The sequence below is a fragment of the Oncorhynchus mykiss genome, chromosome 20 (genome assembly GCF_057628025.1).
Source record: "Oncorhynchus mykiss isolate SJ-2025 chromosome 20, ASM5762802v1, whole genome shotgun sequence".
NCBI classification, from domain to species: Eukaryota; Metazoa; Chordata; class Actinopteri; order Salmoniformes; family Salmonidae; genus Oncorhynchus; species Oncorhynchus mykiss.
The window spans coordinates 9,765,646-9,787,572 of record NC_143041.1 but is presented as its reverse complement, the minus strand read 5'-3'; the positions used below and the strand labels follow the sequence as shown (position 1 = coordinate 9,787,572).

Sequence of the window (21,927 nt, the reverse complement as noted above, 5' to 3'; positions counted from 1 at the left end):
GTCTTAATTAAGTTATCTTTGAAAGCGAATTTAAGTAAGACCATCCTGTTGCTCTGTTCAAACTAGCGTATTATGCTACCCTCATCACCCCACTGGGAAAACATCGATACGGCTGGCTAGACCATCTTCAAATAAGCATCTTCAAGAGTGAATGGAAGGAAAATCAACTCTGTAGTTCTGTTCAGGACTACAAGACAAGTCACCGGATACCAGACAACTTACCAGACAACTACGAAGGACAACAGTAGAAGTGTTGTGGAAACCTTTTCGGACATTCAGAGCCTTACAAGCATGCCGCGAAAAGGCCCAACCCAATTTCCAAGGCTGGCCCGTTCATCAAGTGATCCCAGGTGAACCCAGGCATTTCACGTAAAAACATAAACGATTTCTTGCTCAAAGCGGGTTTGTGTGCAAAATATACAGTGCAAGAAAAAGTATGTGAACCCTTTGGAAATACCTGGATTTCTGCATAAATTGGTCATAAAATTTGATCTGATCTTCATCTTAGTCACAATAATAGACAAACACAGTCTGCTTAAACTAATAACACACAAACAATTATACGTTTTCATGTCTTTATTGAACACACCGTGTAAACATTCACAGTGCAGGGTGGGAAAAGTATGTGAACCCTTGGATTTAATAACTGGCTGACCCTCCTTTGGCAGCAATAACCACAACGAAACGTTTTCTGTAGTTGCGGATCAGACTTGCAAAAGTGCCAGGAGGAATTTTGGACCATTCCTCTTTACAAAACTGTTTCAGTTCAGCAATATTCTTGGGATGTCTGGTGTGAACTGCTCTCGAGTTCATGCCACAGCATCTCAATCGGGTTGAGGTTAGGACCGGGAAACTCCAGAAGGTCTATTTTCTTCTGTTGAAGCCATTCAGTTGTTGATTTACTTCTGTGTTTTGGGTCGTTGTCCTGTTGCATCACCCAACTTCTGTTGAGCTTCAATTGGCGGACAAATAGCCTAACATTCTCCTGCAAAATGTCTTGATGAACTTGGGAATACATTTTTCTGTCGATGATAGCAAGCTGTCCAGGCCCTGAGTTAGCAAAGCAGCCCCAAACCATGATGCTCCCTCCACCATACTTTACAGTTGGTATGTTGCTGTGCTGTGCCTTTTTTCTCCACACATAGTGTTGTATGTTCCTTCCAAACAACTCAACTGTAGTTTCAACTGTCCAAAGAATATTTTGCCAGTAGAGATGTGGAACACTCAGGAGCACTTTTGCAAACTTCAGACCTGCAGCGTCTTGGGCCATAAAGTAAGTTTCGGGATCCGTCTAACTCCAGACCCTTCTAAAGCTTAATTCATCCTCTGAATATCTTGTGTGGTACAGCAGAACCTCTTGCCAAAATGAGCCAGTCAGCTAAGGAAAAAGTAATCGTCAAGGACTTCTTTGCGAAAGTCTCCAGCAGGTCGGACGAGATCGGCGCCGAGGCTCTCGCCAGGTAAAGATGGGGATACTTCGTCATCAGTTAGACTCCTCCCCGTTGTAGCCTATCTAAACTCTTTCGATTTATGGAAATTGTATTAGACATTATTGTATTAAACAACTCTAATAGAATATGATCTAACAGGCCTATATTAATTTTTTATAATACAAACAAGTTCCTGAAACTGACTGCATAATTGATAATTCAATGCATCCTTTATCAGAAACAAAATTGTATTGATATGTTCGACAGAGCAATTACCACTTACCCTAACCAATTCTTTCTCTCCTCCCTCCATGCAGGTTGATCGTGGTGTACCCCCAGACCAAGTCTTCCTTCGCCCACTGGAAGGACCTGAGCCCCAACGGCGCTCCGGCTAAGAAGCAAGGCAGTACCATCATGGGTGGCTTGTACGAGGCCGTGAGCAAGATCGATGACCTGGCCGGTGGTCTTCTGACCCTGAGCGAGCTGCACGCCTTCGTGCTTAAAGTTGACCCTTACATCGAAATGTAGTAATTCTAGTCCTTATTATGTTTACTTTTGAATAATCTTATAATTAGGTTGGTAAAAATACCATATACAGTGCCTTGCGAAAGTATTCGGCCCCCTTGAACTTTGCGACCTTTTGCCACATTTCAAACATAAAGATATAAAACTGTATTTTTTTTGTGAAGAATCAACAACAAGTGGGACACAATCATGAAGTGGAACGACATTTATTGGATATTTCAAACTTTTTTAACAAATCAAAAACTGAAAAATTGGGCATGCAAAATTATTCAGCCCCCTTAAGTTAATACTTTGTAGCGCCACCTTTTGCTCTGATTACAGCTGTAAGTCGCTTGGGGTATGCCTCTATCAGTTTTGGACATCGAGAGACTGACATTTTTTCCCATTCCTCCTTGCAAACAGCTCGAGCTCAGTGAGGTTGGATGGAGAGCATTTGTGAACAGCAGTTTTCAGTTCTTTCCACAGATTCTCGATTGGATTCAGGTCTGGACTTTGACTTGGCCATTCTAACATCTGGATATGTTTATTTTTGAACCATTCCATTGTAGATTTTGCTTTATGCTTTGGATCATTGTCTTGTTGGAAGACAAATCTCCGTACCAGTCTCAAGTCTTTTGCAGACTCCATCAGGTTTTCTTCCAGAATGGTCCTGTATTTGGCTCCATCCATCTTCCCATCAATTTGAACCATCTTCCCTGTCCCTGCTGAAGAAAAGCAGGCCCAAACCATGATGCTGCCACCACCTTGTTTGACAGTGGGGATGGTGTGTTCAGGGTGATGAGCTGTGTTGCTTTTACGCCAAACATAACGTTTTGCATTGTTGCCAAAAAGTTCAATTTTGGTTTCATCTGACCAGAGCACCTTCTTCCACATGTTTGGTGTGTCTCCCAGGTGGCTTGTGGCAAACTTTAAACAACACTTTTTATGGATATCTTTAAGAAATGGCTTTCTTCTTGCCACTCTTCCATAAAGGCCAGATTTGTGCAATATACGACTGATTGTTGTCCTATGGACAGAGTCTCCCACCTCAGCTGTAGATCGCTGCAGTTCATCCAGAGTGATCATGGGCCTCTTGGCTGCATCTCGGATCAGTCTTCTCCTTGTATGAGCTGAAAGTTTAGAGGGACGGCCAGGTCTTGGTAGATTTGCAGTGGTCTGATACTCCTTCCATTTCAATATTATAACTTGCACAGTGCTCCTTGGGATGTTTAAAGGTTGGGAAATATTTTTGTATACAAATCCGGCTTTAAACTTCTTCACAACAGTATCTCGGACCTGCCTGGTGTGTTCCTTGTTCTTCATGATGCTCTCTGCGCTTTTAACGGACCTCTGAGACTATCACAGTGCAGGTGCATTCATACAGAGACTTGATTACACACAGGTGGATTGTATTTATCATCATTAGTCATTTAGGTCAACATTGGATCATTCAGAGATCCTCACTGAACTTCTGGAGAGAGTTTGCTGCACTGAAAGTAAAGGGGCTGAATAATTTTGCACGCCCAATTTTTCAGTTTTTGATTTGTTAAAAAAAATTGAAATATCCAATAAATGTCGTTCCACTTTATGATTGTGTCCCACTTGTTGTTGATTCTTCACAAAAAATACAGTTTTATATCTTTATGTTTGAAGCCTGAAATGTGGCAAAAGGTCGCAAAGTTCAAGGGGGCCGAATACTTTTGCAAGGCACTGTATCCACTGCACATAATGTAACCAATGACTTGTCACATGATTATTCAAAGCACCTTCAACCATTTATTACATCTTAAAACAGAAAATGTCATGGAATATGTTACAATTCCCCTATTGACACTCAATTGAAATACAAAAGGGGTATTTTTGAAGTTTCCCTGCATTGTATAGCTTCTGCTTCTCTGCTGAACTTAAGTGGGCCATACCTGACAAAATGAACACCGTAGCATTTGGTTATGATACTGTAATAAAACTCAATGCTTTTTTCTAGCATATCTGTAGGAACTGTGATAATAACTTACGTAGACAAAAAGTGCAATGGTGTTAGTGACAATCACTGGTTTTTATCAGCAGCAGCAGTAACAAAAGTGAGGAGCAGTAGCACCAGTGATAGCACCAGTGATAGCACCAGTGATAGCACCAGTGATAGCACCAGTGATAACACCAGTGATAACACCAGTGATAACACCAGTGAGACATTTGAATGTCATGACTTGACTTTAACATTAATCTGAAGACTTTAATGCATCTGATAAACTAACTATGTTTAATTGTTACCCAATTAAATGAATCATGTAACAATTAAATCATTAGGAACTATAACAGTCTTCAGATTAGTGTTCAAGTCAAGTCACAACATAATGGCGCCCAAGGGAGAGATTGTCTCCAGTGTTGTATACCTGACAGGGGTCAGAGTGTGTAGGGTGAATTATTCATTTCCAGAGCTAGGACAAAAGGCCGGCCGATTAAGGAAATTTGAAAGCATATATTAGATTGTCCCAAGAAAGTATTATCTCGCTGTCTCTCGTGCGTAAGGAGCATGAGTAGACACGACAAGTATTTCTTTATGTGTTCCGGTAACATTGCTAGCAAGAAACACCGATTGGGTTGAACGTGAGACATCATTAGTAAACCCCCATTCCCGAATTGAAGGGGACCTTTTTGTGCTTGAACTGAACATTCTTGCACAAGGACGGCTAGCTTGTATTAGAAGGTAAGCTAACAAACAGAGAGAAGCCATTTTATTTGTTTACAGCGTAAATCCCATGATTTGGGGCGACCGAAGTCCCGCCTTGGCTGGAATTTCCATTTTCAGGGTCAGTGACCCCTTGTGGTGAAGAATCCCAAACTTTACATAATAATAATAATGATGGTGTGCCCCCCATTCCCCCGTTAATAAGTGAACCCTCACCCATGGAAAGATTGATCGCTGACCTCAGTAGCGATGAAAACCCAAACTATGCCGAAGGGCTGAGAACGTTAGATCACAAAGCCATAAGCGAAAAAAACTGCAGAAATTGCAACAGCCAAACAACACTCTGATGTTCTTAGCAGACATAGAGGACGCCTTGGATGGCTACCTGAACACTACGGGTACTGACAGGCTTTATCTGTTGAAGCGAACGTGGAATAGACACATGACAAGGTTAATCCGTCTACAACAGCAAAACGTGCAAAACGACTATGCGAAACTTGCCAAGGCTTTGAAAATAGAATTCAGTGGTTCTGCGATTCGCAAACACGACAGCTCGCTGGCTAACACCGTCAAACAAGCACGGAATGAACACCCTCAAGCACACTCTCATAGGCTTCGTTTAGCTTCCTTTGGCCTACTCACTGAAACAGGAATGGAAGAGCTATTACCATTCAAACAAATGTTTCTGTCAAACATGTATTCCAACTTCATTAACTACTTTGGCTCCTACAGCCCACGTTGGTTTGCCAATCTCAGAACTCAGAAAGCTTGCGAGCACAGCTTTTGAGGCATCAAAAACGAGCAGCGCTAAGAGCCCTAACATCTTGGTTTTCAATATTGAACAGGAGCACTCACTCCAGTTAGATGGTGCGTCATCAGGAATAGGAGCGGTGAGAGATGACACACAAAAACGGTATCTACCACGAAACCACGACACCAACAACCCCCGCGGTCAAAGTAACTATCAAAAACGTCACTAGCAAAACGACTACTGGTACAATCAACCTGATCGCTGCGTTCCTGAACTCAACCCACACAAAGTGCCAGGGCACAAGGGTAACAAATCGTTCAATGACACTAAAAACATAAACCGATACTCTCTAGAAGATCTTCTAAGGTAAGTACAGAAGCGTTAAAAATAGAGTAAGAGGAAAAAGATAAGTCGCCATGACTAGGCGTGGAATTGGCAGAGAACAGATCCGCCAAAATTAACACCTTTAGTGATGACATAAACAGCCAAATAACCCCCACTTTCACTCAAAACCCTAGCGGGTGCCCATCCGATCAAATAATGAACAAACCAACTTTGGTGATTAGCACAGATAAAAAATGTCATAACCCATGAGGTAAACAACATCGCAATAGCCAATTCCACTCAAGCGCCAATAAGTCGATCTGTTTTCACAATGAACACAAATGTCACGCAGTTACGAACAATCACACCACTTTGTGGGGAATATGACCACCTAAACGAAACTCTGAAAGTCGCTACCTGGAAACAGTCCTGGAGGACTGCTTAACCCGTGATGCGCTATTTGATTCATGCTCGACAATATCGCTCATCCCTCAAACATTGTTCAATGATCTCAAAATGGCTGTTGGTTAAAAATTGAGCTATGAGACACTAGACTCAGAGGTTTCACTCAGACTACCTCGCCTCTCACAATGCGACTCATGCTGAAACTACACTTCCAAGATGTATCGCTTGTTCACCCTGTGTATGGTTACCAGCCTCAACACTGAACCACTGCTACTCGGAGCAGACTTGATGGATCGTTTGGTCCCACTGATGGATTTGAAAAACAGCCAATTGTGGTCACATGTAACCATGTCATCTCCACTGACCACACTGTCTTCTCCTAACGCTGGCTGCAACACAGTCATCCACAAGGATTATCTGTCAACAGGACCCCTTGGGGAAAAGACGTTTTGATAACTCTTGGTGCAGAATCTGACTCAAGCAGATATTACGATATCTCAGCACAAACAATCAGCACACCTGATAGACTATTATTTTCATGATTTCCAGCAAGCAGTCTCTGTGAGTGAGCAACTTCCCTCCCCCTTGGGGTCATGTGGTACTGTAGCTAAGATGAAATTCTCTTGTCCTTCAGACACTTCCACAAGCACTGCGGCCATCTCAGGAAAAAAAGCATCAACGTTCAGAGTGGACTCTGCTTCCAATGATACATTTTCCGCTTTGAGGGGGACTGAACTAGATGGTGTAAGACACATTGATTTGTAGTAAAACCACTACAAGTCCCCTTGGCATATGGCTTGAGGTGGGCACTGATTTTTACTGACACACAGTCATTGACATGGAAATTATCTTATGACGTCAGACTCACTCGGCCCAGTTTGCAGCCTACCAGGATAATTGGTTTTCTTGCCCTTGGCATGTGCGTTTCTGCAAGCATAAACGCACATGCACAACATAACATTTAATGAGGATTTATACTAAAACCACTTAAGGGTCTGAGCAAAATACCAGTCTTGGTAAAGTTGTAAATCGACCCTGAAGCTACTTTGACTCTACAGCTACATTAATCCCCAGCTTCTTCCCAGAGGTCCATATATCATCCCTGTAGACTGTCCGAAGCTAGTGCCTTACAGCTGTAGCCTTATCATGTAGTTATCAACTTAGGATAGTGCCCTAAGCAACACACCACTAAGTAGGATCACCTTAGATATCACAGACAAAACAGTCATTTAGCCAAGACCATGGACGTATATAGAATAGAGTCCAATTAGATGATTAAGGTGTGGTAACTATATTTTGTAGATCTTTTTGTTTGTATTTTTATTCTGCCACAAACAAGTTCCCAATACAACCACCAATTAGTGCCACAAAGCCGCTCATTTGGGAAAGAAATGTACTGATGTATTGCATGAGTGTTGTGCATTATTAATTAACGTCTGCCTAAGTTACTGCCTAGATCCATGACTGTCCATGTGAATCCAAATATGTCAGATCAGGTTTGCAATGAATAACTTCAATCAGACCCCCTCTCACCCATAGAGGGTGAAGGAAATAACTAATGGGGATTAACAACTCACATCCTGATGTAAATCAAGAGAGAAGATCCAGGCCTGTGCTCTCCAAATTCACCAAAGGAATGTGCTTTGTCTCAACAGACTTTTCCCCGCTGAAACTCTAACACGTTCAAAAGCGAATACTGGAACAATATTTCTAAAGTAAAATGTGGGGAATGGTCAGAGGCGGTCTATATAACACTAATGTCATTTTGTTTGTTATTTTGTGATGTCATTAAAAACATTAAAGGAAATACTGTAAAGTACACACACTACATAGCTGAAGTTTCCATACAAAGGCTTGTGCATGTACTGTAATATGAAAAATTATTAAAGTGTTTTTGTTAAGAGAGGGATGTGACTTGAGAAGCTATAACAGACAATTGTTTTCCATAACTTTGCACAGTGAGTAATTACCCCCACACACGTGAGGTTAGAGAGCGTGTCTTCCGGCTGGAACCGCCCATTTCGAGCAAAAGGTATACATTATGGGAGAAGACATTAACAAATTGAACCAGAAAAAACGTGATGCGGCAGCTACATGTTTAAAATGGTTTAAACTTTGAATGTCAACCCAAGGTGGAGACGATAAAATCACCTCCTGGACAATCACTGGTACAGCTGATTAGCTGTCTTAATTAAGTTATCTTTGAAAGCGAATTTAAGTAAGACCATCCTGTTGCTCTGTTCAAACTAGCGTATTATGCTACCCTCATCACCCCACTGGGAAAACATCGATACGGCTGGCTAGACCATCTTCAAATAAGCATCTTCAAGAGTGAATGGAAGGAAAATCAACTCTGTAGTTCTGTTCAGGACTACAAGACAAGTCACCGGATACCAGACAACTTACCAGACAACTACGAAGGACAACAGTAGAAGTGTTGTGGAAACCTTTTCGGACATTCAGAGCCTTACAAGCATGCCGCGAAAAGGCCCAACCCAATTTCCAAGGCTGGCCCGTTCATCAAGTGATCCCAGGTGAACCCAGGCATTTCACGTAAAAACATAAACGATTTCTTGCTCAAAGCGGGTTTGTGTGCAAAATATACAGTGCAAGAAAAAGTATGTGAACCCTTTGGAAATACCTGGATTTCTGCATAAATTGGTCATAAAATTTGATCTGATCTTCATCTTAGTCACAATAATAGACAAACACAGTCTGCTTAAACTAATAACACACAAACAATTATACGTTTTCATGTCTTTATTGAACACACCGTGTAAACATTCACAGTGCAGGGTGGGAAAAGTATGTGAACCCTTGGATTTAATAACTGGCTGACCCTCCTTTGGCAGCAATAACCACAACGAAACGTTTTCTGTAGTTGCGGATCAGACTTGCAAAAGTGCCAGGAGGAATTTTGGACCATTCCTCTTTACAAAACTGTTTCAGTTCAGCAATATTCTTGGGATGTCTGGTGTGAACTGCTCTCGAGTTCATGCCACAGCATCTCAATCGGGTTGAGGTTAGGACCGGGAAACTCCAGAAGGTCTATTTTCTTCTGTTGAAGCCATTCAGTTGTTGATTTACTTCTGTGTTTTGGGTCGTTGTCCTGTTGCATCACCCAACTTCTGTTGAGCTTCAATTGGCGGACAAATAGCCTAACATTCTCCTGCAAAATGTCTTGATGAACTTGGGAATACATTTTTCTGTCGATGATAGCAAGCTGTCCAGGCCCTGAGTTAGCAAAGCAGCCCCAAACCATGATGCTCCCTCCACCATACTTTACAGTTGGTATGTTGCTGTGCTGTGCCTTTTTTCTCCACACATAGTGTTGTATGTTCCTTCCAAACAACTCAACTGTAGTTTCAACTGTCCAAAGAATATTTTGCCAGTAGAGATGTGGAACACTCAGGAGCACTTTTGCAAACTTCAGACCTGCAGCGTCTTGGGCCATAAAGTAAGTTTCGGGATCCGTCTAACTCCAGACCCTTCTAAAGCTTAATTCATCCTCTGAATATCTTGTGTGGTACAGCAGAACCTCTTGCCAAAATGAGCCAGTCAGCTAAGGAAAAAGTAATCGTCAAGGACTTCTTTGCGAAAGTCTCCAGCAGGTCGGACGAGATCGGCGCCGAGGCTCTCGCCAGGTAAAGATGGGGATACTTCGTCATCAGTTAGACTCCTCCCCGTTGTAGCCTATCTAAACTCTTTCGATTTATGGAAATTGTATTAGACATTATTGTATTAAACAACTCTAATAGAATATGATCTAACAGGCCTATATTAATTTTTTATAATACAAACAAGTTCCTGAAACTGACTGCATAATTGATAATTCAATGCATCCTTTATCAGAAACAAAATTGTATTGATATGTTCGACAGAGCAATTACCACTTACCCTAACCAATTCTTTCTCTCCTCCCTCCATGCAGGTTGATCGTGGTGTACCCCCAGACCAAGTCTTCCTTCGCCCACTGGAAGGACCTGAGCCCCAACGGCGCTCCGGCTAAGAAGCAAGGCAGTACCATCATGGGTGGCTTGTACGAGGCCGTGAGCAAGATCGATGACCTGGCCGGTGGTCTTCTGACCCTGAGCGAGCTGCACGCCTTCGTGCTTAAAGTTGACCCTTACATCGAAATGTAGTAATTCTAGTCCTTATTATGTTTACTTTTGAATAATCTTATAATTAGGTTGGTAAAAATACCATATACAGTGCCTTGCGAAAGTATTCGGCCCCCTTGAACTTTGCGACCTTTTGCCACATTTCAAACATAAAGATATAAAACTGTATTTTTTTTGTGAAGAATCAACAACAAGTGGGACACAATCATGAAGTGGAACGACATTTATTGGATATTTCAAACTTTTTTAACAAATCAAAAACTGAAAAATTGGGCATGCAAAATTATTCAGCCCCCTTAAGTTAATACTTTGTAGCGCCACCTTTTGCTCTGATTACAGCTGTAAGTCGCTTGGGGTATGCCTCTATCAGTTTTGGACATCGAGAGACTGAAATTTTTTCCCATTCCTCCTTGCAAACAGCTCGAGCTCAGTGAGGTTGGATGGAGAGCATTTGTGAACAGCAGTTTTCAGTTCTTTCCACAGATTCTCGATTGGATTCAGGTCTGGACTTTGACTTGGCCATTCTAACATCTGGATATGTTTATTTTTGAACCATTCCATTGTAGATTTTGCTTTATGCTTTGGATCATTGTCTTGTTGGAAGACAAATCTCCGTACCAGTCTCAAGTCTTTTGCAGACTCCATCAGGTTTTCTTCCAGAATGGTCCTGTATTTGGCTCCATCCATCTTCCCATCAATTTGAACCATCTTCCCTGTCCCTGCTGAAGAAAAGCAGGCCCAAACCATGATGCTGCCACCACCTTGTTTGACAGTGGGGATGGTGTGTTCAGGGTGATGAGCTGTGTTGCTTTTACGCCAAACATAACGTTTTGCATTGTTGCCAAAAAGTTCAATTTTGGTTTCATCTGACCAGAGCACCTTCTTCCACATGTTTGGTGTGTCTCCCAGGTGGCTTGTGGCAAACTTTAAACAACACTTTTTATGGATATCTTTAAGAAATGGCTTTCTTCTTGCCACTCTTCCATAAAGGCCAGATTTGTGCAATATACGACTGATTGTTGTCCTATGGACAGAGTCTCCCACCTCAGCTGTAGATCGCTGCAGTTCATCCAGAGTGATCATGGGCCTCTTGGCTGCATCTCGGATCAGTCTTCTCCTTGTATGAGCTGAAAGTTTAGAGGGACGGCCAGGTCTTGGTAGATTTGCAGTGGTCTGATACTCCTTCCATTCCAATATTATAACTTGCACAGTGCTCCTTGGGATGTTTAAAGCTTGGGAAATATTTTTGTATACAAATCCGGCTTTAAACTTCTTCACAACAGTATCTCGGACCTGCCTGGTGTGTTCCTTGTTCTTCATGATGCTCTCTGCGCTTTTAACGGACCTCTGAGACTATCACAGTGCAGGTGCATTTATACAGAGACTTGATTACACACAGGTGGATTGTATTTATCATCATTAGTCATTTAGGTCAACATTGGATCATTCAGAGATCCTCACTGAACTTCTGGAGAGAGTTTGCTGCACTGAAAGTAAAGGGGCTGAATAATTTTGCACGCCCAATTTTTCAGTTTTTGATTTGTTAAAAAAAATTGAAATATCCAATAAATGTCGTTCCACTTTATGATTGTGTCCCACTTGTTGTTGATTCTTCACAAAAAATACAGTTTTATATCTTTATGTTTGAAGCCTGAAATGTGGCAAAAGGTCGCAAAGTTCAAGGGGGCCGAATACTTTTGCAAGGCACTGTATCCACTGCACATAATGTAACCAATGACTTGTCACATGATTATTCAAAGCACCTTCAACCATTTATTACATCTTAAAACAGAAAATGTCATGGAATATGTTACAATTCCCCTATTGACACTCAATTGAAATACAAAAGGGGTATTTTTGAAGTTTCCCTGCATTGTATAGCTTCTGCTTCTCTGCTGAACTTAAGTGGGCCATACCTGACAAAATGAACACCGTAGCATTTGGTTATGATACTGTAATAAAACTCAATGCTTTTTTCTAGCATATCTGTAGGAACTGTGATAATAACTTACGTAGACAAAAAGTGCAATGGTGTTAGAGACAATCACTGGTTTTTATCAGCAGCAGCAGTAACAAAAGTGAGGAGCAGTAGCACCAGTGATAGCACCAGTGATAGCACCAGTGATAGCACCAGTGATAGCACCAGTGATAGCACCAGTGATAGCACCAGTGATAACACCAGTGATAACACCAGTGATAACACCAGTGAGACATTTGAATGTCATGACTTGACTTTAACATTAATCTGAAGACTTTAATGCATCTGATAAACTAACTATGTTTAATTGTTACCCAATTAAATGAATCATGTAACAATTAAATCATTAGGAACTATAACAGTCTTCAGATTAGTGTTCAAGTCAAGTCACAACATAATGGCGCCCAAGGGAGAGATTGTCTCCAGTGTTGTATACCTGACAGGGGTCAGAGTGTGTAGGGTGAATTATTCATTTCCAGAGCTAGGACAAAAGGCCGGCCGATTAAGGAAATTTGAAAGCATATATTAGATTGTCCCAAGAAAGTATTATCTCGCTGTCTCTCGTGCGTAAGGAGCATGAGTAGACACGACAAGTATTTCTTTATGTGTTCCGGTAACATTGCTAGCAAGAAACACCGATTGGGTTGAACGTGAGACATCATTAGTAAACCCCCATTCCCGAATTGAAGGGGACCTTTTTGTGCTTGAACTGAACATTCTTGCACAAGGACGGCTAGCTTGTATTAGAAGGTAAGCTAACAAACAGAGAGAAGCCATTTTATTTGTTTACAGCGTAAATCCCATGATTTGGGGCGACCGAAGTCCCGCCTTGGCTGGAATTTCCATTTTCAGGGTCAGTGACCCCTTGTGGTGAAGAATCCCAAACTTTACATAATAATAATAATGATGGTGTGCCCCCCATTCCCCCGTTAATAAGTGAACCCTCACCCATGGAAAGATTGATCGCTGACCTCAGTAGCGATGAAAACCCAAACTATGCCGAAGGGCTGAGAACGTTAGATCACAAAGCCATAAGCGAAAAAAACTGCAGAAATTGCAACAGCCAAACAACACTCTGATGTTCTTAGCAGACATAGAGGACGCCTTGGATGGCTACCTGAACACTACGGGTACTGACAGGCTTTATCTGTTGAAGCGAACGTGGAATAGACACATGACAAGGTTAATCCGTCTACAACAGCAAAACGTGCAAAACGACTATGCGAAACTTGCCAAGGCTTTGAAAATAGAATTCAGTGGTTCTGCGATTCGCAAACACGACAGCTCGCTGGCTAACACCGTCAAACAAGCACGGAATGAACACCCTCAAGCACACTCTCATAGGCTTCGTTTAGCTTCCTTTGGCCTACTCACTGAAACAGGAATGGAAGAGCTATTACCATTCAAACAAATGTTTCTGTCAAACATGTATTCCAACTTCATTAACTACTTTGGCTCCTACAGCCCACGTTGGTTTGCCAATCTCAGAACTCAGAAAGCTTGCGAGCACAGCTTTTGAGGCATCAAAAACGAGCAGCGCTAAGAGCCCTAACATCTTGGTTTTCAATATTGAACAGGAGCACTCACTCCAGTTAGATGGTGCGTCATCAGGAATAGGAGCGGTGAGAGATGACACACAAAAACGGTATCTACCACGAAACCACGACACCAACAACCCCCGCGGTCAAAGTAACTATCAAAAACGTCACTAGCAAAACGACTACTGGTACAATCAACCTGATCGCTGCGTTCCTGAACTCAACCCACACAAAGTGCCAGGGCACAAGGGTAACAAATCGTTCAATGACACTAAAAACATAAACCGATACTCTCTAGAAGATCTTCTAAGGTAAGTACAGAAGCGTTAAAAATAGAGTAAGAGGAAAAAGATAAGTCGCCATGACTAGGCGTGGAATTGGCAGAGAACAGATCCGCCAAAATTAACACCTTTAGTGATGACATAAACAGCCAAATAACCCCCACTTTCACTCAAAACCCTAGCGGGTGCCCATCCGATCAAATAATGAACAAACCAACTTTGGTGATTAGCACAGATAAAAAATGTCATAACCCATGAGGTAAACAACATCGCAATAGCCAATTCCACTCAAGCGCCAATAAGTCGATCTGTTTTCACAATGAACACAAATGTCACGCAGTTACGAACAATCACACCACTTTGTGGGGAATATGACCACCTAAACGAAACTCTGAAAGTCGCTACCTGGAAACAGTCCTGGAGGACTGCTTAACCCGTGATGCGCTATTTGATTCATGCTCGACAATATCGCTCATCCCTCAAACATTGTTCAATGATCTCAAAATGGCTGTTGGTTAAAAATTGAGCTATGAGACACTAGACTCAGAGGTTTCACTCAGACTACCTCGCCTCTCACAATGCGACTCATGCTGAAACTACACTTCCAAGGTGTATCGCTTGTTCACCCTGTGTATGGTTACCAGCCTCAACACTGAACCACTGCTACTCGGAGCAGACTTGATGGATCGTTTGGTCCCACTGATGGATTTGAAAAACAGCCAATTGTGGTCACATGTAACCATGTCATCTCCACTGACCACACTGTCTTCTCCTAACGCTGGCTGCAACACAGTCATCCACAAGGATTATCTGTCAACAGGACCCCTTGGGGAAAAGACGTTTTGATAACTCTTGGTGCAGAATCTGACTCAAGCAGATATTACGATATCTCAGCACAAACAATCAGCACACCTGATAGACTATTATTTTCATGATTTCCAGCAAGCAGTCTCTGTGAGTGAGCAACTTCCCTCCCCCTTGGGGTCATGTGGTACTGTAGCTAAGATGAAATTCTCTTGTCCTTCAGACACTTCCACAAGCACTGCGGCCATCTCAGGAAAAAAAGCATCAACGTTCAGAGTGGACTCTGCTTCCAATGATACATTTTCCGCTTTGAGGGGGACTGAACTAGATGGTGTAAGACACATTGATTTGTAGTAAAACCACTACAAGTCCCCTTGGCATATGGCTTGAGGTGGGCACTGATTTTTACTGACACACAGTCATTGACATGGAAATTATCTTATGACGTCAGACTCACTCTGCCCAGTTTGCAGCCTACCAGGATAATTGGTTTTCTTGCCCTTGGCATGTGCGTTTCTGCAAGCATAAACGCACATGCACAACATAACATTTAATGAGGATTTATACTAAAACCACTTAAGGGTCTGAGCAAAATACCAGTAGACTGTCCGAAGCTAGTGCCTTACCAGTAGGCACTACCAGTAGACTGTCCGAAGCTAGTGCCTTACAGCTGTAGCCTTATCATGTAGTTATCAACTTAGGATAGTGCCCCCGCCCAATACATTTTTGGGGCTGCCTCTCGGGCTTCCTACATCATCGTGCCAACTCCATTCGCCGGTCTCCCTCCTCACACTGCTCCAGAGAATCGCAGGCGGGCTCCGGCACTCTCCATGAGTCGACCGACCACCTGTCTATCTCGTCCCAAGTTGTGATATAGTCCAGATCTCGCTCCCATGTCCAGGAGTCCTGCGATCGCTGCTGCTGCTGCCCGTTACCACGCTGCTTGGTCCTTTTGTGGTGGGTGGTTCTGTAACGGCCGTCGTCGGTGGAAGAAGGAGAGGACCAAAACGCAGCGTGGTTAGTGTTCATCTTATTTAATGAAAAAAATTGAACACTGAATAACAAACAAACATCCGAAACAGTTCTGTCTGGTGCAGACACACAAAGACTGAAAATAACCACCCACAAAACACAATTGAAAACAGGCTACCTAAATATGGTTCTCAATCAGGGACAACGATTGACAGCTGCCTCTGATTGAGAACCATACCAGGCCAAAAACAGAAATAGAAAATCATAGAAAAACTAACATAGACAACACACCCAACTCAAGCCCTGACCATACTAAAACAAAGACAAAACAAAGGAACTAAGGTCAGAACGTGACAGTAGTAACCAAAAAAGTGTTAAACAAACTAAAATATATTTTACATTTGAAATTCTTCAATTAGCCACCCCTTGCCTTGATGACAGCTTTGCACACTCTTGGAATTCTCTCAACCAGCTTAACCTGGAATGCTTTTCCAACAGTCTTGACTTGTTGGCTACTTTTCCTTCACTCTGCGGTCCAACTCATCCCAAACCATCTCAATTGGGCTGAGGTCATCTGATGCAGCACTCTCATCATTCTCCGTCTTGGTCAAATAGCCCTTACACAGCCTGGAGGTGTGTTGGGTCATTGTCCTGTTGAAAAACAAATGATAGTCCCACTAAGCCCAAACCAGTTGGGATGGCGTTTCACTGCAGAATGCTTGGTAGCCATGCTGGTTATGTGTGCCTTGAATTCTAAATAAATCACAGACAGCGTCACCAGCAAAGCACACCAGCAAATCACACCCACACCATAACACCTCCTCCTCCATGCTTTAAGGTGGGAAATACACATGCAGAGATCACCCGTTCACCCACACGTGTGGCAGTTGGAACCAAAAATCTCAAATTTGGACTCATCAGACCAAAGGACAAATTTCCACCGGTCTAATGTCCATTGCTCATGCTTCTTGGCCTAAGCAAGTCTCTTCTTATTATTGGTGTCCTTTAGTAGTGGTTTCTTTGCAGCAATTTGACCACGAAGGCCTTATTCAGTCCGTCTCCTCTGAACAGTTGATGTTGAGATGTGTCTGCTACTTGAACTCTGTGACGCATTTATTTGGGCTGTAATTTCGGAGGCTGTTAACTCTGATGAATTTATCCTCTGCAGCAGAGGTGACTCTGGGTCTTCCATTCTGGTAACGTTACGGATTACATTTACAAATTGTTTATATTCCCTTACATGTAACGGATTACTCCCCAACCGTGATTGCATAATACATTTGACATCATGAACAAATTAGCGAATGGATGTCAACATTCTACAGAGTTGTGCAGGCTGTTGCTGGCCATAAAACACGTGACAAACATTAATTTGATTATTAATACATAAAACATACAAAAACAAAACTACGAAGTGATGCACCTATATGTATTTCTTTACTGAGAAGAAACAGTGGGCTATAAAACGCATATCAATGCACCATGGATGGAATGCGCCCAAAAAAAAATGTACTGTCAAAATAAATGCATTGTTGTCTTTTGAGCCATTAACAGTTAATATGCATTTGTCAAAGTTTTTACTTTAAATTGGCATTATTTCACTGTAGTTTTTGTCATATTGATATCCGTCATGCAAAACACCCATAATTCCAGAAATGTTTAATCCCCTGCTAAAATTGTTTTTCGTTTTGTTTGATACAATTGACATCCACTTACGCGTAGGCTACATATAGCAAAAGCTATTCGGTTTGGTGAAGGAAACTGCCCCATATTCATTTTTTAAATACGTTTGACATATTTGCCACAATTTTTAATTGTCCATAAGGGGAAATATTCAAGTTTCTTATACCAGATCCATACATGAGTTATATGATTACGGTAGCCTACATGACGTGATCCACAGCAACCTGTTCCATGCAGGCCCCTGCAGCAGCTGGCCCTGGCCTCTCCAGCTGTGACATACGTAGGGTTTTAGAAGATAAGAATGACAACACGTACAGATGTAGGATCTTATTTTGAACCAGTTTGCTACAGCAGGAAACATTATCCCGCATCAAACAGGAAATATGAATTATTATGTGGATTATAATTCATGGACATTTTTTTAGAGGTTGATACATTTTTCGTAAAGGAAAATCAAGTCTGAAATTCTAAAATTCAGAAGCTTTTTTAAACCTCAAATGCACTACAAGTTTGGCAAAATTATCCGGCAACAGGGTGATCTAATAAAGATCCTACATCTGTAGTGTTATCTTTAAGCACATACAGTAGGCCCACACACGATCTCAGAAGGTCTATGAGTGAAAGGCGAATATATGCGTTTTACATTTATTTCATGAAAGCATCCCAATAAAATGTATAACCATATGTCTCTCCACTGTGGCTATACTGTTCCCAAGCAGAGTATTCCTCATCATCACATAGGCAGGCAAGTGTAGGAGATGGCAGCTGCCACATACATAACACATTCATAAAGACAGTTACATAACATTTCATTTCCTCAGTATCACGATACCAGCCACTTTCATTCTAGAAATCATTATATTCGTTGAGAACCTAGCGAATGTTGGTCTTCATTCTGTTTTTTCCCCCATCTGTTAATATCAAGTCACCACTCCTCTGTTAGCAACTCAATCAATTATAAAACGGTCACTTTTCTATCTTCTTAATTGTGCACCATTTTAAGAAAGTAGAAATTGGTGCAAAGTATCATCTATTTTCATAAGAACAGATCAATTGTCATACTTGGGTTATTGTCAAATAGCAAGCAGCAGTAAGTATTCGCCATCGTTATATTGTGTAAGATATATTATTGCATTATAACAGATCATATCTGTTTCGTCGTAAGATATCAAAGTCCCTATTTTCAAAAAAAGTAGAATACATTTTTAGAGAAGTGTTTCTAGGCTATATTTAGCTCTAATAGATAGAGCGGCAACGCATAGCAATGAACTTGGTTACTCCTATATGTATATGTAAAACGCGTAAGGATGTGTTGTGTTTCCATACATAGCCTAAAGCGATAAGGCAAGACAACACCCTAAATTCACAGAACTGATGCTCCATCTCACTCCATAATTTTACTCAATTATCTCATCATAGCCAATAGAAAACGAGTAGAGGTGTGGTTTGGTGACATGTGTGTCTTGGGCCATAAAATAGGTGTCGGGATCCGTCTAACTCCAGACCCTTCTAAAGCTTCATTCATCCTCTGAATATCTTGTGTGGTACAGCAGAACCTCTTGCCAAAATGAGCCTGTCAGCGAAGGAAAAAGTAATCGTCAAGGACTTCTTTGCGAAAGTCTCCAGCCGGTCCGACGAGATCGGCGCCGAGGCTCTCGCCAGGTAAAGATGGAGATACTTTATCATCAGTTAGGCTACAACGGGGTGGAGTCTATCTAAACTCGTTCGATTTATAGAAATTGTATTAGACATTATTGTATTAAACAATTATAATATAATAGGATCTAACAGGCCTATATGAATTTTAAAAAATACAAACCAGTTCCTGAAATTGACTGCATGGCTGATACTTGTCAGATACAGAGTGTTATTGGTACTGAGTATTGATATGCTCGACAGAACAATTACCACTTACCCTAAGCAATCATTTCTATCCTTCCTCCATGCAGGTTGATCGTGGTGTACCCCCAGACCAAGTCTTACTTCGCCCACTGGAAGGACCTGAGCCCCAACGGCGCTCCGGTTAGGAAGCACGGCATCACGGTCATGGGTGGCGTGTACGAGGCGGTGAGCAAGATCGATGACCTGGCCGGTGGTCTTCTGAACCTGAGCGAGCTGCACGCCTTCGTTCTTAGAGTTGACCCCGTCAACTTCAAGGTAATTTTCACAAACTATAGCCAATGTAACCATATGCTCTATAGGCGTATGGGCCATGTATTAGCCTACCTATAACGTTTGCAGAAGGTGTCATTGCACTTTTCTCAGCATAATCAAACGGACTCTTTGCTCTGTTTGTCCCTCGTCAGATTCTGTCCCACTGCATCATGGTGGTCTTGTCCATGCTGTTCGCCGAGGAGTTCACCCCTCAGATCCATGTTGCGGTGGACAAGTTCCTCGCCCTGGTGGCCCTGGCTCTGTCCGAGAAGTACCGCTAAAAGACCAATCAGCACTCACACCCGATGTGGTCCTCAGTGTGGAAATAAAAGGTCTTCTTTACTGAGAAATAAAAAGTGCAATCAATGAAATCGAAAGTTTCGATGGTCTTTCTTCGTACTTTTGTAAAAAAAAAATATGAAAAAAAAAGGATGTTTGTGAGTTAGCTAGCTATAAAAAGAGGATGTCATAGTCGACAATAAGATATTAAAAAAATTGGAGTCACAAACTATAAAGCAAAGACTTTCTACTAATTTCATTTAAAAAAATAGCAAATGTTATGAATGACACTATTAAATTACAATACTACTTATCCCAATAAATTGAAATGATCGCAAAATGACTTATAATCAATATTAATAGCTATGCTATACTAATAACAAAATTTCGATTGGTAGTGCATGCTGGGTGCTTTTCGAATGCTCAAAGCGCTTTTACATAATAATTTAGAGGGGGAATTTATACCTCATTCACTAGGACTGTAGTAGATCAACGTGACTTGTAAAACTATTCTACATATATCTGCGAAAGAAGTGTGGAATTCCAAGCAAACAACACGAATTAAAGCTCATGTGAAATTGTAATGGAGTCACTTCAACAATTTAAGAAACTAACAAATACACTGAGATAAATGAATTAAATGTAATGAAAATTACCACAATAAAGAGTATTTCTGAATTATTAAAATAGATTTAGCATAGACTTCTGTATTTCATGAGTGGAAACCTTCAGATTAACATATATATATATATATATATTTTTTTTATTAATAATGATTCAAATAACAAAAAAAGTATTTAGATAAAAATAATAGATAACAAACATTTATTTTTTTTATGTCATTTTTTAGATTTATCACATTGGTTGCCTTACAATAGTAGAATGAAATAAAAGCCTGTCTGTTTTTGATGTAGGCTATTCTTAACATTTTGATGGGTAACTGTACGTTTACTGTACTTACTGTACTTACTGTATTCACTGTAGCCTACTTACTGTACTTAGGCTACTGTATAGGTCATACTGAGCCAGAACATCAACCATATAGCCGTTTTGAACTAAACACAAGGGGTTGCTATATTGTATTAAACAATTTACTATATGTATTTAAATATGTATTTTGTATTATTATATATGATTATTTATAATCATATACTGCTACCCAAGACTTCTGGTTGTTCCTTCTATCGGTTCGGTTGCCAGAAACGTGACACAGTCATTCAGTCTTTTTGTTCTGTATCTATGGAGGCGACCCAGTCGTTCGTTCTAAATATTCTATTGCCATACTGGCTGGCAACGTTCTTGTACTCTAGCTGCTGGCTGATGTTCTGACCGTGGTAGTCGCTGGGAGGATGTGCAACAACTTCCCATCCTCCCAGAGCATCTTTCCAGAAGTTATTGTCCTTGGTCGTGTCCGCTCTGGGCAAGTGGTACCACTACAAGCCCCTTCCCTCCATTCTCTCGACTAGGATTGGCTGGAGAGATGTCTCTGTCCAGTCGCAACAGCATAAAAAACAACACGTTTTGTTGCTTTCTTTTGACTTTGTTAATGTTGTTTGATGAGAAGGCTTGATGAGCTAAGAAAAGTCGAAGTGAGAATATACCGAAATTGTTTTATGATGAATAGCTTTAGGTCTACCAGTAAATTAAACTATATGATATTGAACTCTATTCAAAAGTGTGCCTCTTGGTAGACCTACTTCGAAGCAAACAAAAATAGAGAAATAACGAAAATATCGCAATATTTTTCATTAAGCAAATCATATACGCAATCAAACATGTAAGTAAGCATATTTACATGCTTTATTTGGGTGTACATTGGTGGTGATGAATGCTAAGTAAGCCCAATACTGTAGTAGGCCTATAATGCGTCATTAAAAGAGAGGTCAATTTCAGCAGCTGAAACAGCGCCGCCCAGGTGAAGTTTGACGTGCGGTCTTGCTATTAAATCACCAACACAGCGGGCAGCGCCATATGGTCCGATCTGCACAATGCTATTAGCGCTGGTTTTGTATTG

At 41.3% G+C, this 21,927-nt stretch overlaps 3 protein-coding genes across 3 annotated transcripts; all 3 read left to right on the top strand.

Moving 5' to 3' along the window:
- The first annotated feature begins 1,365 nt into the window (after positions 1 to 1,365).
- Positions 1,366 to 2,243, top strand: LOC118942010 (hemoglobin subunit alpha-1-like). Its single transcript, XM_036955557.2, has 2 exons — positions 1,366 to 1,460; positions 1,748 to 2,243. Exons 1-2 carry the CDS (start codon positions 1,366 to 1,368, stop codon positions 1,956 to 1,958), a joined length of 306 nt encoding a protein of 101 aa, XP_036811452.1. The 3' UTR covers positions 1,959 to 2,243.
- A 7,362-nt stretch (positions 2,244 to 9,605) lies between these two features.
- LOC110499593 (hemoglobin subunit alpha-1-like) lies at positions 9,606 to 10,562 on the top strand. The gene is made up of 2 exons (XM_021576722.3): positions 9,606 to 9,747; positions 10,035 to 10,562. Exons 1-2 carry the CDS (start codon positions 9,653 to 9,655, stop codon positions 10,243 to 10,245), a joined length of 306 nt encoding a protein of 101 aa, XP_021432397.2. The 5' UTR covers positions 9,606 to 9,652; the 3' UTR covers positions 10,246 to 10,562.
- An 8,473-nt stretch (positions 10,563 to 19,035) lies between these two features.
- Positions 19,036 to 20,005, top strand: LOC149974354 (hemoglobin subunit alpha-2-like). Its single transcript, XM_090211886.1, has 3 exons — positions 19,036 to 19,142; positions 19,430 to 19,637; positions 19,787 to 20,005. The coding sequence occupies exons 1-3, from the start codon at positions 19,048 to 19,050 to the stop codon at positions 19,913 to 19,915; spliced, it is 432 nt and encodes a 143-aa protein (XP_090068012.1). The 5' UTR covers positions 19,036 to 19,047; the 3' UTR covers positions 19,916 to 20,005.
- The last annotated feature ends 1,922 nt before the right edge of the window (positions 20,006 to 21,927 follow it).